Source organism: Chenopodium album, chromosome 11 (assembly GCF_948465745.1).
Source record: "Chenopodium album chromosome 11, dcCheAlbu1.1, whole genome shotgun sequence".
NCBI lineage: Eukaryota > Viridiplantae > Streptophyta > Magnoliopsida > Caryophyllales > Amaranthaceae > Chenopodium > Chenopodium album.
In genome coordinates this window covers 51,103,848-51,121,279 of record NC_137844.1, presented here as the reverse complement: position 1 = coordinate 51,121,279, position 17,432 = coordinate 51,103,848, and the positions used below count along the sequence as shown (strand labels likewise).

The window sequence follows — 17,432 nt, the reverse complement described above, 5'->3', positions numbered from 1 at the left end:
AGGCCATGACCATGAGGGTATAGTTTTGGATTTGAACGGCTAAACTGAAAATTTGGAAATCTTTTTTGTGTTTTTGTTTGTTTTTCCTTTTGATCTGAGCTCATCCATAAAGTCAATATGATACTAGTAGTGATTCACATCCAAAATCACACAAAATAGAGCTAATACACGCAATTTTATTCTATCTGTTTCAAGGTCACTATAACAAAGACAATTAGTACTATCTTCAAACTTTCAAATATTAATAACACAAAATTATTCTTTTTTAATATCAAATTTAATACCAACATATATAGCCGTCGGGACCTACCTTGATAATAAAAACCGTGAGGCCTGTGCTCCGACATACATGGTGTAATATAGACCTGGCAAATGGGTCATTCGGGTCGGGTCACTTTCGGGTCGGGTCATTTCGGGTCAGCTAACATTCAGGTTGGGTTAGGTCGATTCGGGTTTCGAGTCAATTTCGGGTCAGGAATCGGGTCTAGTTCGGGTCGGGTCAATTACGGGTCGGGTATGTTCGAGTTGAGTCAATTTCGGGTCAAGTATGTTCGGGTCATATTCGGGTCAGGTCAAAATCTGGTAGGGTCATGTTCGGATTGTTTTATATTTTGTTATTGTTATAACAAACACTACCAATTTAGTTTATGAGCTTATCTACGATTAAAGATGAGCAATTTGAGTTATTTTTAGTACAAGACATTTTAAGTTCAATTATAAGGTAATTTTAGTTCAGGACATTTTGGATATCGGGCTTGTTCGGGTCAATTTCGGGTATCGGGTCTATTCGGGTCAAACAATTCGGGTCAATTTCAGGTCGGGCCAGTTCGGGTGTCGGGTCAAGATCGGGTCAACTCCATTTTCGGGTCGGATATGGGTCGGGTTGGGTCAATTTCAAGTTTCGGGTCAATGTTTTTGGGTCAATTTCGGATTATGAATCGGATCATTCAGGTCGGGTCATCGGGTCTGAATCTGGATTGCCATATCTAGTGTAATACGGAGTACTCTATAATATTTAAAAGGAAATATATATCCAATAATACGAAGTATTGGATTAAAGTTTTATTCTTTTCTTCTAATACTCTTTTAATATACGAAGTAATATATATACGAACTTACGAGTTTTCAACTTTGACTTAGAACCTAAAGCTCTAAATTTTAATAGCTCTAATTGGCTTAAACATAACTAAGAAGTGTTGATATCTTCGTTAAGTTTTAATTTTACAAGTTTGTCGTAGCTTAATTATTAACACAAAACTTATGTCGTTTTGGTTAGCTGATTCACATAAGTTAAGTTAAAAAAGACAAGAGTGTCCTCACTTTCTCAACTCTATTTGAAGCCACTTTTGAGCTTCCCTCCATTAAAGCAACTTCTTATGGTTTGTTATAATTTCTCAATATAGGTAAGGGTTTAAATCTACACTAGCTTTACCTCTTGTCTTAGAAGGCTAATGGAAAATTTAGTATGTATCCAACATTGGTGGAAGAAATTGGCGTTGTAAGACATGAAAAAGATGGGGGATACACTGAATTGAATTTTGTGGTGGGATTTTTTTTCTTCTTTTTTTTTAAATGGTTTATAGAAGAGGATATGATTGATTCGTTACCGTTGATTGCTTCTGGAAAGTTGAGGTTTGCCTCCTAACTTGTTGAATTAGATTTCTACTTACTATTTTTGTGGTTTTGAGTTTGTGTTTCAAGCTCACATTGTGTACACAATAAGCCCATTTTACTTATTTAATGGGTATTAGTAGACCTGGCGATCCTGACCCGACCCGTGACCCAAAACCATTGACCCGAATATGATCCGAACCCAAGCTTGACCCGAAATAGAGTTGACTCGAACATGACCCGACCCGAAATTGATCCGAAACCCGAACTTGACCCGACCTGAAGTAACCCGACCCGATTTAAACCCGAATTGATTGACTCGAATAGACCCGACCCGAAGTGACCCGATTCATGAAGTGAATAGGGTGAAATGGTACTCTAAGATTTTTTTTATATTTTCTCAACATTTTTACTTTATTTTTCCAACTATTTTTTAAAGTGAATTTATTTTGGTGACCCGACCTGAATTGACCCGACTCGAACTGACCCGACCCGAATTGACTCGACCGAAATTGTTCCTAAAAAGTGACCCGACTAGAATTGACTTGACCCGAACTGACCCAACCCGAACTTAACCCGAAGTGCTGACCCAAAACCCAATTGACCCGACCTGACCTGTACCCTACCCGAATATTTGCTGACCCAAAATTGACCCGATCTGAATTGACCTGACCCGATACCAACCCGAACGACCCGTTTGCTAGGTCTAGGTATTAGTGCGGTAGTGCCTAGTGGGATTATAAAGATTATATACTTGCACAAATATTTTAGTAACAAATTTCTTAGGGCTTGTTTAGTACACCTTATTTTTGCTTATCTGGTCTGATCTGATTGTCAAATTTGACTAATTTTTTACCTTAAATGTGTACTATAATCTATATAAAAATTGTATCAAATGGGGTGCTGTTAGATTTGTAATAATGTGTATTTTATTAATATGTAATTTTTCATAAAATTTTTTATTACAAAATTAAAATTTTTCACGATAAAAAAATTGCACATAAAACGATGATCTGATCTGAACTTATTTTTTCTTATCTTATCTAATCTGAACTTATTTTTTTCTGAAATAATTAAAAATAAGTTGAATTAAACAAGGCCTTAGTCATTAATTTATACTCAATACGGAGTATTTTATATATAAGCCGTATCTACAATTATAAAATACTTCCTCTGTTTTTTTAAATGCATCAGTTTAACCGGCACATTTGCCAAGATGTAGCTTTGACCATTAATATCTTTAGTTTTCTATTAGTAGTAAATTTTTAACAAAATTGTATTCTGAAAGTAGATATGGTTAAGAATCTAATGATATATTATATAATAAAATTTATTTATTATATCAGCAAAAAAACTAAGTCAAACATGACATGTAAATAGTGCAAAATTCAAACTGATGCATTTAAAAAAAACGGAGGGAGTAAATAAACTTATTGACAATTAGATTAATTTTTTCTAATTAAAGTATTTAATACATTTTTTTTCCCCATATGCTAATGTCCTCATTAGTCATTTTACATACTCTAAAAGCTATCTACTAGTTTTATCTACCAAACACTTTTTCTCAATCAGCTAATACAACCAAACAGTCAAATTAGCTAAAAACATCAGCTTGTTAAATCAACTAATAAAATTAGTTTCAACTATTTACTAATCAGGGCCTTAAGTTTTTTATTTAATTTATTTCATTAATTATTGAAATTTATACTTGTATTTCGTATGAGATAACATAACTTGATTTCAATTTACCTTACCCCATAGGCCAAGCCACATTCACTACATTACCAGGCAAGACTTGTTTTAAAAATAAAAATCTAACAAAACTCCACTTTTGTTTAAACATAAGGAATTAATTAAAGAGAGTTTAACGAGTGTGTGAACAATATAAAACACTAAAACTTAGCTATGAAAACTTGCAATTAAAGAGAATGCACATCATATTCAATATCAGTGTCAAAACTTCTGCCAATAATTGTAACATATTCTAAACTTATTGTAAGTAACTAGTGTAAGGACTCGTTCACTTCACCTTATTTTTACAGAACTGAAATTATTTTTATTGAACTGAAATTATTTTTACTGAACTGAAATTATTTTTGCTGAACTGAACTTATTTTTACTGAACTGAAATTAATTTTACTGAACTGAAATTATTTTAACTGAATATTATTTTTTTTAAGGTGAAGTGAACATGACCTAAGACTCTGTTCGCTTTACCTTAAAAAGTAATCAGGCTTAATTTTGCTATACAAACTTGCAATTAAAAATAATGTACATCTTGTTCAGTTCACCTTATTTCTATTAAACAGAAAATCTTTTTACTGAACTGAAATTATTTTATTGATTCTTTTTTATATTTCTTTGTAAAGTTACCGATTTTTAATGAAATAAAATTAATTTTATGAAAATTTGTTAGAAAAAACCTTTTTAAAGCACCATTTTGCGAAAAAATCTTTTAAAAGTTTTTTGGTTAAAAAAACCACCATGTTCATTTTTTTGCGAGAGGAAACCTATTTTCTTAATTACCATCTAATTAACTTAATTAGACTCTAATTTTATCTCATTTCTTCTAATTAACCTCTAACCCACCAAATTACTAAATATTTAGATTTAATTTGTATATATATAAAAACCACCACCCTCCCCTTCCTCATCGGACCTGCTGCCCAATCCCCCCCCCCTCATGCGACACCCACCTCCTTGATTTTGAAAAACCTTAGAAAATCGATTTGGGTTTTTTTTTTTTTTTTTTTTAATTTGAGCATCTTGCTTGCAATTGATGCTTGTTTTGGCTTTGATTATGTATGTATGTATGTGATGCTAGGGTGATTTAGAAGCAAATTGCAATTGATTTGGACTTGATTTGAGCATGTTTGAGTAAATAAGAGCCAAAAATTCGAAGGGGGGTGGTGGTTGCCAACGGGGATAAGGGGGAAATGGAGGGTCAACCGGCAGTGGAGGTAGCTTGACGGGGGTGGGGGATCTAGGTGGCTGGTCCGGTGGGTGAGGGGGTTGTTGCCAGGGGAGGGGGAAAGGGAGGAAGAAGGGGAAGGGGTGGTTGGTTGGTGGATGGGGTGGTGGTTTTTTTTTTTTTTTATAAATAAATTTAATCTAGGAAAAGTTGTAAAACATAATACAACCTTTAACTGGTTCTTTTTTAATAATACAACCTTTTGGTTATTATCTAATATTACTAACTTTGACCCCCATCTATTTTTAACAGGTATTTTTACCTGGAACCGGAAGAATACAAGTCAACATCTGTGTAACTATACATTGTAATTAATTTCCCTCCTAAACTTGCTTATGTGGCACTGACCCATGCCAACTACTCATCATTACTCCTTCATCTCCCCTTTACTTCTCACCGTTTCAGCGAAAAAAAAAACAACAAAATTTGATCTTCGACATTGATGATATTCAACCACCAGAAATTGGCGTTGCATCGAAGGGGAGAAGTTGATAGCAATTAAGACCCTGACAAAATTCAACAAAATTCGATATTCAGCCATGGTACGATGTTCTTTGTCCTTTTTAAGTTAAATTTGTCAAAAAAAAAGAGATGCAGAAAAGCACTTCAATCCTTTGTCCTAGGATTCAAGCAAAATTAGAAAAAAAAAGCTGAAAGCTGCTTACTGTGATGTGCTTCCTTCCTCAAAAACTAAGTTCAATGTCAGACACATACCTGACCAACTTACAGTTGACTTAGATATTAAGCCATGTACATGTAGGAAGTGGAACATGACAGGTATACCTTGTTGCCATGCTGTAGCCTGCATTTTCTTCCTTAACAAGGAAGCTGAGTTGTATGTGGATGACTATTTTCATGAAGGATGTGTACTTGAGTTCTTATGCTGGGTCCATACCTCCTTTGGAAGGAGAAAGACACTGGCCTAGACTACCATGCAATTTAAACCCTCCTCCCAGTAAGATTGGTCCTGGTAGACCAAGAAAAAATAGGATAAAGGACCCTTATGAACAACCTAAGAAGCCTGGGACCCTTTCTAGAAGTGGCATGGAAATGACTTACAACCTCTGCAAAACTAAGGGTCACAGCAAGAGAAGGTGTCCTGAAAAGGGTAACATAACTGTAACTGAGCCACCACCAAAGAGAGGAAGAGGCAGACCAGGAAAGAAGCTCGGGAAGTTCAGATAGCTTCATCAGCACCAACTCCATCTGCAATTCAGACACCTGCATCAGCAGCCCAAACTCAACACCATTCATCAACAGCTCAGCCCACTCAGCTTAGAAGAGGAGGAAAGGTCATATTGGGAGGTAGAGGTACTAAAGGTGGTAGCAGTTAAAGAGGGAGGGGGAGCAGTCAAAGAGGGAGGAGGAGCAGTCAAAGGGGTAGAACACCAGGAAGAGGTAGGGAAAGGGGGAGGACTTTTGTACCTGCTGGGGTTGGGGTCCTTTTTGGTGCAGATGGCACACCATTGTCACAGGTATGCTAATTTGACCCCATTTCCTTTTTTTTTCTTTTTTTTTGCTAAGTGTTGACTTTATTCATGTATTGTGATCCTAGGGACCAAACACAAGAGGGAACATACTAAGGAGGATGATGCTGGGAGATGATGCAGGCATGGGTACACAGTCAAGTCAAGCTTCAACAGGCCACCAACAGACTCAGTAGCAAAAGCTTGAAGTCAGAGTGTTTTTTTTTGTCAACATTATTGTGATGGCATAGGTACATTGTAATATGTTAGGTTAAGACTATTAATTTGGGATATGGTTTATCTTGATGTACGTTGTGTTATGTTTTGAACTAGTTTTTGCAAACATTAATCAAGATCGTATTATGACATACATGATTTTGCAAACATTATGTTGAAATTGTTGTCAATTAAAGAGCAATAAATAATTATGTCTTAAAAAACAGTCATTATTCCAATCAAGTGCTAATTCAAAACAACCTAACCCATTTCATTCTACTATTACCTTTCTCACTTTAAATAAAACATAACAATACCAAAAATAATCCAAGAGAACAACAATAAAGCAAAGATCTTCTTTTCATTCCCTGAGCTCTTCTCTAACTTCTTCCTTAATTCTCCAATTTCACTCTTCATATCAGCAACATCCTCTTCAAATTTGTCCCTCTTTGACTGTAGCTTTTTGATATTCTCATCCCTGATCTTCTGCCCCACTTCCATCTCAAGTATAATTGTGTCCTTCTCAAAGATCTGCATTTGCATATACTCCATGCAATTAGTTGTGTTTAACCACTTGAACATCTCACATTAAGTATCCCGTAGAGCAAAAAAAAAAAAAAAAAAAAAAAAAAAAAAAAAATTTGGTCACTTTTCTGCGAAAGAAAAATGACAAATGAATCAACTACCTTAACCCCAATTACTTACAGGTCACAACGGACAACCATAAAACCTCATCCCCATATTAGGACCTTTTTACAGTCCTAACAACTGCATCGTTCCCACAAAAACACCTAATCTTAGGAACAACCCCCCTCCTAGAATTACTTGAACTCGTAGATCTGCTAGACTGAGAAGATTGTCTCCTTGAAGACATAATTCAACTTCAAAATAAATTTTGGAAGAAAGAGATAATTTTTTTGAGAGAGTCTAGAGAGAGAATTGCAAGAAGAAAGGGGTGCGAATTTGGGGAAGAAAATCGAAGAACAGGGACAAGAAAGGGGGTTTTTATAATTAAAAGGGAGATTTCAAATACCCTGTGCAACGGTTAATGACACGTCAACATTTTAACTGCCATGTTATCAGTTCACTTCTCCATACAGGTTACCAAGTAAAATGCCTGTTAAAAATAGTTGGGGGTCAAAGTTTGTAATATTAGATAATAATCAAAAGGTTGTATTAATAAAAAAGAACCGATTAAAGGTTGTATTTTTTTTGCAATTTTTCTTTTAATCTAATTATTAAGTAATTAATTAGATTAGGTTAGAGGTTAATTAGAAAAAATGGGAGAAAATTACAGTCTAATCAAGTTAATGAGAGGATAATTAAAGAAATGAGTTTCCTCTCGGAAAAAAAAAATAAACGTAGTGGTTTTTTTTTATTAAGTTATTTTAAATTTTAACACCTGATAAAAATCCGAAAATGGTTTGTAACACCTGCATAAAAAAAAAAATATTTTAACACCAACAAATTTTTCGAAAATTTGATTTTACCACCACTTAACAGATTCCGTCCATGAATCTGTTAAGTGGGGTCTACACTGCCACGTGTCTCTTTTTGTTTGGTCAAAAAAATAAAAAAAAAAAAACTTTAAAACCCTACAGCCACCCAACAACCACCCAACAACAACCACCACCACCACCACATCCCCACCCCACACGCGTAGCTTCAACTGGCCGGCACCAAACCCCCCCTCCTCTCCAGTCCCGACCATCGGAACCCATCCCCCTTACCCAGCCCCGACCACCAGAGCCTATACCCTTCCCATTCCGCACCCGTAAACCATCCAAACCGAAACCCTAAGTTCTAAAACAACCACGAAAACAACCAGTTATGGCCGAAATCGGCCGGTTTTGGGGCTGAGTGGCCTAAACCGGTCAATTTCAGCCATCAATCGTGGTCGTTTTTTGGGGAAGAGAGGTTGCGATTTGGGGCTGGTCGCGGTTATGGTGGGTTCTGGTGGGGCTGGTCGGCGATTTGAAGCTAGTCGCGGTTATGGTGGGTTCCGGTTGGGCTGGGTTAGGCTGGGGGAGGAGGAATGGAGGTGATGAGGTCGGGTTGGCGGCCGTGCTGGGTGAGGGCGGAGAAAGGGGAGGCGGTGGTGGCGCTGGGGTGGCTGGGTAGTGTTAGGACTTTTTATTTATTTATTTATTTTTTAACCAATTAACAAGCGACGCGTGGTAGTGTAGACCCCACTTAACAGCAAGATTCATGGACGGAATCTGTTAAGTGGTGGTAAAATCAAATTTTCGAAAAATTTGTTGGTGTTAAAATAATTTTTTTTTTTTTATGGAGGTGCTAAAAACTATTTTTGGGTTTTTATCAGGTGTTAAAATCTAAAATTACCTTTTTTTAAGGGGGTTTTTTTTTTCCGCAAAATGGTGTTTTTAAAAGGTTTTTTCTGACAAACTTTCTTTGATTTAATGAACTAGACTTTTTTTTTTTACTAACCTAAACTTATTTTTCTCGAACTAAAATTAATTTTTTTTTATTATTTTTTAAGGTGAAATAAGCTTGGCTTAAATTATTTTACTACTCATTAGTCAATAGTACTCCGTATTACTCCCTCTGTTTTGTTTTTTTTTTTTTTAATTTTTTTTTATTTTATTTGCATCACTTGAGGATGCACAAAGTTTTAAGAGAGTAATAAAATATTGTGAGTGAGCGAATAAATTATTATAATAAAAGTAAGATGATAACCATGAAAGAGAAGGTATGTGAGAGAAGATAGATAATTTTATTATTTAAGTGGGGACCATACAAGAGAGAGAAATGATAAAATAATTTGAGTAGGGTTTAAAGTAAGAAAGAAAAATGATGAAATATAGTATAAAGTTACCAAATATAAAAGTGATGCATTTAAAAAAAAAACACCCATAAAAGGAAAGTGATGCAAATAAAAAAAAGAGGAAGTAATTAGTTACTCATTGCCTCATTAAAAAAAAAAAAAAAAAAAAAAAAAAAAAAAAAAAAAAAAAAAAAAAACATTTACTTTTAAAATCATTTTTCTATTATTTTAGTTTCTCCATTTTCGCCTCAAATGTGGATTCGGAGTACCCAAAATTCTAATCGAAAAGCTCTCGACGGTTGGTGCGGTGGCTGCTATAACAACGGCAACTCTGCCTTCTTCATCGATCTCAATAGCTGCTATCTCTGAAATATCCTAGCTATTAGGGGTGCATATAAGGAGCTAAAATTAGAAAAACAAATGAAAATACTATGTATAAGGCCTCGTTTACTTCACTTTATTTTTGCGAAATTGAAATTAATTTTACGGAAACGAAATTATTTTTACTGATTTTCTATTATATTTCTTCTTTATAATTACTGAATTGAACTTTTTTTTATTGAACTGAAATTATTTTTACTTAATATTATTTTTTAAGGTGAAGTGAACAGGGCCCAACATTGATTACATTGATTTGCGCATGATTTTGTTACGCATTCCTAAATTAATACGGAGTACTAAATAAGGAAAGATATTAAATACTTATACTTAGCCTGACATATAGCATTACCCTTAATTTACTGATTTTTTCAAATTGATACTTCGCACTTTGTGGTTGTTTGGTTAGATGTGCTAAGTATTGCTTCCGTTACTATGCATATAAAATTGTGAAATTTTTTATATACATTTGGGTGTAAGGTGGACATGTTTTCTATTCATTTAATATTTATTGCTCATTTTTAAATCTTAAAATGAGAAAAAACACCCATGGTTGCACTCGCACCTATCTTCGGTGCATTGGGTGTATATAAAAAGTTCTATAAAATTGTTATGGAAATTTCATTTTTAAGATTTATGTACTTAGGACTTAGGAGGCTTGGTTAGTGAATTCGTCCTTTTTGTAGGTAATGAAGTTTTTGAACTTGATAACTAAACATGTGTAGAAGCATCTACTTCCTAGAAAATCTAACGTTCCATGTATTTTTGTCTCAACCAAACAAATACTTTAAAGCTGAATTAGTCTTTTATGGTCACCTCTTCCTTATCGAACTTATGTATTACGAGCACAAGTAATACAATATATGTTTGTCACTATAATTGGCTACATGGTTATAAGGGTTTTTTAAGGAACCAACTTCAATTTCCCTTGATAATTGATAGAGTATATGAACCGACCTCGGGGTTCGACCATCCGTTTAAGATTTGGTGTTTCCTTTAACGGTTTTATAATATTTGTATTTGTAATGTTTTGGTAAACATATGAGAATTTGAAATCTCTAGGCCCTTCTTAATCAATCAATATGGATTACCAAGAAGGATTATGGTCAGACAATGACTATGGGGATGAAGGGAGTGCTCAACATTTGTTTGGCTGACCTCAAGAATCGACTAGCATGATGTGACTACCTTTTCTAGGCAAATTGCTAGCTTGTGTATTTGAAGATAGCTAGCTTTTGTAGGACATAATTAAGATTGAATGTAATCTAGAGGATATATTCAACCTGACAGCAGCCACAATTGCCTCTGGATATTGGAATACTTAATCAGTCTCCTGACAGTATATCAAGATTTGTTAACTTTTAAATCTGTTTTTAAAAATGGAATTCAGCCTGAAAAGAAGGCAGGCAGTTGATGGATAGCTATGTTTCATGTAGTTCTACTAGTAGGTGTATAGGAATGGGTTTAATACTTTAATTTTCCCTTACCCTTTTTATTAATTCTACTATATATTCAATTGTTTTTCAGGGCTTTCCTTCCAATTTTTTTTTTTTTTTTCTTTTATATATATATATATATCAAGTTAGCTATTTAAGTATGTTCGTAACTTGTAGTTGAGTGATTGGACTTTGTTTCAGTGAGGAATCAGGTTGCTAAGCTGTCACATTGTTTAACTTGTTTGCTTTACGATTAGCTGCATTCTGGTCCGCGTTTATAGATGAGGTAATCTAGTAATTCAATCATTATAATTGGCAGTCAATCAGTCATAACACTGGGAAAATTTGTGATTATCTTTATAGATATTTTATACACTTGCAACATGAAAGGTGATATGAATTTGAACAATGATTTTTATAAGTATCGGAAACCTAAACCCCTTCTTTTTCAAACATATGTTCTTTCACAGATGTTGAAAAGATGAAGGGTAAAAAAATAGACAACGTATACAAAAACTGTAACTATTACAAGAAAACTGTTCACGGTTGCTCTTTTTTTGGTGGAGAAACTGTAAATATTTGTTCTCCGCTCCTTTTTTGTTAGTATTGTGGCCTGAAATCACTTGTAACGCTATGTTTATGAAGGAGAATCATTTGATAGATTCTGTTTCTTAGCCAACTGAATGTGAAAGCCATCAGGAAACTGTAAGCCAGGGGTCCGAACGATGTTCCCTCCTTTCACTGGATTCCACCTGAGATTCCATTTGTTGAAGAATATAAGTTAAATCTATTATTCTTGTATAATATTCATTTAAATATTTGAAATGGTGGTTATATATATTTGCCTGTACCTGTATTTTGTAACTAAGCAGTGTAGAAATATAGCCATTTGCACCTTGGTAAAGTCTGTCCCGACACAAAATCTCATACCTCCCCCGAAAGCCATGAAATGTTTGGATGCACCGTTTATTTCTCCTCCCTATACACAATTAAATTTCATGTAACCAAAGTTATACAGTATCATTTTTTTTTTTTTTTTTTGTTTCATATGATTGGCAGGAATATGAGTATGCTGCATACCTCCCATCTCCATGGATTGAAGTCAAGGGGATTTTCATATCTGGCAGGGTTCAAGTGTACAGCTGGAGGACAGACCATGACACCCCAACCAGCTGGAATGGTATAGCCTGCGTCGATAAAATTCTATGTTAAAGTATGTATACTCGAGTAACATAAACATTGATATAAAGATTGAAGTTGTTCATAAATTTTGTAATGATAGATTATGCATACCCTTGTAGCTGACATCTTTTAATGCTTTTCTGAAAATTCCTGGAACTATATTTGCCATCCTAACTGTTTCATTGATAAACTGCATTATAAACTAGTTAGTTCTATTTTGGGATGGATTGTCAGTGAACTTTGTTGTTGTGATGGTAAGAATTTTAACTAACCTGAAAAGTGAATGTCATTGATTTGTATTCACTCCATGTAAGGTGAGAATCTGGATTTTCACGCCTCTTTAGAATAGCTTCATGCTCTTCCTGTCAATTTGGCATTGTGTGAGTTGGGTTTCATCCAAATAGAAGATGTAATTGGGAGGGAACAAAAACTTTGACAGTTTTCGCCTCAATGATTATTACCGTCAGTGTTTGTAGGACCAGAGGGTAATCTGAGAGATATTTCAAGGCAACAGTTAGAGCCAGGGAGGTTGTCTCAAAGCTAGCAAAGAGAAGCACAAACATCAGGTCCAAAGCAATTCCCTCTGTTAGTGGTGTTCCCTCCTTTGCCAGTTCAATGAGGACATAATCAAAAAAGTCTGTGTTCTGTTTCCTAGGCATCATTCTTCTCTCCTGTAGCATTTTTTTCAGCATCTTCATTGCCTTATTTCTTCCCTGTGGCCACAACAGCAGTATCTTAAGAATTGGAAGTTCCAGGGTTTGTTACAATGATTGCTCAAACTTAAAACTGTTATTAATTATAATCAACAGGTTTTGTATACAACTGGTGCAGTTGTAAAAAAAAAAAAAAAAAAAACGGCTTACTCACTCCAAATCACATTAAAGTCACCACTATGTGTATGTGATTTGGGGTAACTAAGCTATTGTACACCCAGTGTGTAAAAGTTTTGTATTTCATCACTATAATTATTTTTTATGACACAATAAAGGCTTGTTTAGTTGAGGGGTCATTTGATGTATACCTGTAAGCATTTGTGGTATGCTGTACCAGGAATGTTCAAAGGGAAGGAGATTAGTCCCTTAATGAAAGCAACAAAACTCTCCCTTAGATTTTCTGGAGAGTTTTCCGCGTCATGACTGATTAGCTTTTTGGCTGTGAGATTGAAAATCATCTGCACGGAAATAGAATAAAAATTAGTACTAAGTAATCTAAGTCGTGTCGTATTATATTGTGACCAGTTGACCACCAATAGCAATTCAGATAGCTTACGCTAGCAGTTGCATCTTTAATCTCCACTGTATCCAGTTCAGACCACTGATTTAGCTGTCTAAGCACTGTATCTTCAACTTCAGGTAGCATCTTCTTTAGGCTTTCAGGACCGAAAAGACTTAATACCATGTTTTTAAGATACTTGTACATGAACCCGTGTAAGGACCCGACATTTTCTTTCCCAAAAATTTCTGTAAATGTGTCTGGATACCAGCTCTGAAATGTTTGGCCTTCTTGTTGAAAGATTATATGGCTAAGCTCTGGATCAGCTGAGACTATAATCGGTCTTCCAACTAAACTGGTTTTGAATACTGGCCCAAATCTGAAAATTCCAAAGTAAATGCACCGTTGAATTAGAGATTAGCAGAACTGAAAATTTAACGTGGTTGCACATTGTAACTTCAAGTGCCCGACCGCCCCTTGTTTATTGTGTCTTACAACAACAGGGTTTGGCACAAATATTGAATAAGAGCAGGGAGCAGCATGTCAAAGTTGATGAATTTAAAAAGGGGTAGTGGGGCATTGATTATTCATATAGGTAGAGAGAAAACAAAAAACATCAACTGTGAGATGTGCCCTTAAAGTGCATTATGTGAAATCAATTGCACAAAAAGAGGTGAAAAAAATATTTAGGCCATCTACATTGAGAAAGTGTGAAAATCATTATGGGATAGAGGGAGTATTTACCTTTTCATCCGTTCTTTGACAAATGGAGAAATGTCGAAGGTAGTATTTGGGGCAAAGAACTGAAGAGTTTCGCCGATAAGTGGCCAGCCCATTGAACCTGGCGGAAGTATCCCATTGCATTTTGGATTCCACCATCTGAACAGCCAATGTGTCAAACTTATGATGGCGATTGCTATGAGGCTTACAACAAGCGGAAACATTTGATTGTTAGATAATTGGATGATTAAGGGTGAATATGGGATTATATGAGATAATGTTCAGGATCACAGAGTTAATCAGAAGTTATCGTACAAATGAAATAGAGGAAGGTGTTATTGAAAGACAAAGAACAGCAGAAAGTGCTGGCATGCATGCATCTTAGCATTACTAACTGAAGTTACTTAAATAGGTAGAGAAGATGACTTGCAAACTAGTTGGAGGAAAATAATACTAGTATATATAATTAGTAATCATTTTCTATGCTAATGCGGAATTTTCTTAAAAGCTGTATGATAGTAATAGTTGTTACTTGTAAGAAGTAGTTGGAGATTGATTTAAATAAAGATTAGAAGAATAACTTGAGTTTTAAAAAGGATATTGCTTCCACTCTTCATTCCGCTGTCAACGGTTTCTTTAAAATACTCTCTTTAAAGCCTAGCATGACGATGAAGCCTACTGGATACTTCCTCTTCCCCCTCTCTCTTTTAAGTCTCCTTGCGCTACGTGCTTATGCCCCTATGATTGGTATTATATGTGTGCATTACATTTATGACGGCATAAAACATGATAAGAAGCACGAGGCTGAATTATGGCCTTTCTTTAGGAGCTCTGGCCGAATCACAAGTCAAGGACTTTTTCGTTGTGTTGACAATGTTAAAGTGTAAACAGAGGTGTGATGCAACTGGATCTTACCAAAGATTATCAGATATATTTAACTCTGTTGGTTTCTCCATTTGATATGATTTTTTCCCATCACCAATGCTAGTTGCTAGAATTATCTATGATAGTTTCCTTGAGGATGAGATCTTATCTTGGATTGTTTTGTTCTTGTCGATATGTTAATAAAATGTCAATGTTATGATCTAATTTTAAGATATGCAAGCAACTGACTTAGATTCTGTTGGTTTTGTGCATGTTTAAATTTAAATTACTTGCAAATAGCCTACATTTTCATGTACTAGTTAATTAGTCTATATTCGTAACCGGGTTACACACTATGAACATCTTCGTAAACTCTGGATTTACCCATTTTTTAGCTAGGAATCACAGTAAAGAATTGGATTATATTTATGCAGGTGAAAATGCGAGGAAGATTCTACATACAAGGTTGGACTATTTATGCTTTCTCTAATTCTTTATTGTTATTATGTAGTCTGATATTTTACAGGGATTATATTATATGCATAAAATGTAGATTGAATTTCATGTGTAGGGGCATTTTTTGAATTATGACAGAAAAAATTGGGGGTAACCTGACCAGATAGATAGGACATTTATGGAAGAAATTTTGAAATTTGGGACACTTGGGCGTGAACTGCCTGTGTGCATGATCTAGCACTTATATACATTTGTACGTTTATCTTCACAGGTCTTAAAGACAATACGAATATACTATATATGCACTTCCTCCGTTCTCTAAGTTACATTTTTTGTTTACTCATGTATTACGAAAGGAGATAGGGTCTAAAGACTTTGTAGTTTAGTTAAATATATACATATGAGTACCTTTATGTGGGGTGGGGGTAAAATATTACGAAAAATAAAAGAGAGGGAAATAAGTTATACCGCGTAACTGATTTGAATGAATATACAAAAAACATATTAAAAACAAATAATCACTTAATTTTGTGTATAACATAATCGCGTATGAGGTGCAAAGCTATCATTCTTATCAGTCTTCGATAATTTATTTGCAAGGTTGTATTGCCTTTCCTGATGATCTTCCTTTTGCTGTTCTTTATATATATAGCTATTACATTTAAGTTGCAGGCTTTTTTTACCTTGGAAGATCGACGCCTTTGTTTAGGATACTAGGAGTTTGATGTCATGGCTTTCTGAAATTAATTATCATTTTATCTTCTGTGAAACTAATCAAGCTGTTGATTGGATCTATGGACGCCATTGTTCGGGATACTAGGAATTTGATGTTGTAGCTTTCTAAAATTTATTATCATTGTATCTTTCACGAAACTAATCACACGGATAGTAGGATCTATTTGTTGTCTTCTCTCATACATATATATGTTACTGAGTATATCTTATGGTTAAGGAGGACAAGACAAATTAGGTTATGTAATTTTTAATCTAAAGACGCGATACATTAATTAACAATGTTGTTTTCATACATTTTGCTAAAGATTGGTGTATATGTTAAGCATAGTAGCTTGCTACATATATACCTATTAGAATAAAATCCAAATTAGGCCTACAACTCATTGACATGTGCTAGCCAGTAATTGTGGGTTTCTGTGATCCTTAGAGAGCAAGGTTTGCCGACTACTGATTCAGTATTACATACTAACTACAGATATTTAGTCAAAACATTACTAAATTAGTTATAATATAAAGTATGAAAATTTAATTCTCTCGTTAAGTTAGTTTATGTTAGCATCTACCATTATTATTCATTCACATTAAATATGACCCATGTTAGTGATGTATGTTACCGTATGTGTTTGGTATCTCTCTACTGAATATGGGCAGGACCAGATATGGATCTAACGAATATGGATTAAATGTGACACGTACTTTTATTTAGTAATATTAATTTTATTAATAGATATACCTTGGACCATTTTGGCAAATTGCCTTTATATAGACATTTTGACTTTTAATATCCTTACCACCAACTCTCTACTGAACTATGAATGTGGATAGTTTTGACTAGAGTTGTCAAAAGCTGACCCGATCTGAAATATCGACCCGAACCCGATTATTAACCGACCCATCTAAACCCGAAAAAATGGCGACCCAAACCCGACCTGAAACCAACCCTAGACCCGAGTATGTAAGACCAGAATCCGAACATGAACCGACCTGGAGATGACCCGACCCGAATGTAACTCGTAAATTATTGACCTGAACCGAACCCGACTTGAACCGAAATTGACCCAAACCCATTTTAACCCGTCAAAACCCGAATTTAACCCGACTTGTTACTAACCAAACCTGAATTCAACCCGACCTATTCCTAACCCGACCCGAATTTAACCCGACCTGTTCTAAACTCGACCCGAAATCAACCCAACTTGTTATTGACCCGACCCAAATTCAACTCGACTTGTTATTGACCCGACCCGAATTTTACCCGACCTATTACTAACCCGACCCAAAAATTTAACCCGATCTATTACTAACCCGACTCGAAATCAACACGACTTGTTATTGACCCGACCTAAATTCAACCCAAATTGTTCCTGACCCGATTTCAAATCACCTTAAATTCAATTTAG

The 17,432-nt window shown here is 35.0% G+C and overlaps 1 protein-coding gene across 1 annotated transcript; it reads right to left on the bottom strand.

The window, feature by feature from the left end:
* Nucleotides 1-11,283: 11,283 nt before the first annotated feature.
* Nucleotides 11,284-14,353, bottom strand: LOC145569096 (cytochrome P450 87A3-like). Its single transcript, XM_081628464.1, has 10 exons — nucleotides 14,298-14,353; nucleotides 14,002-14,259; nucleotides 13,315-13,636; nucleotides 13,067-13,216; nucleotides 12,507-12,758; nucleotides 12,318-12,407; nucleotides 12,157-12,235; nucleotides 11,944-12,050; nucleotides 11,715-11,842; nucleotides 11,284-11,615 (listed from the first exon to the last, which is right to left on the bottom strand). The coding sequence occupies exons 1-10, from the start codon at nucleotides 14,351-14,353 to the stop codon at nucleotides 11,501-11,503; spliced, it is 1,557 nt and encodes a 518-aa protein (XP_081484590.1). The 3' UTR covers nucleotides 11,284-11,500.
* Between the last annotated feature and the right edge of the window lie 3,079 nt (nucleotides 14,354-17,432).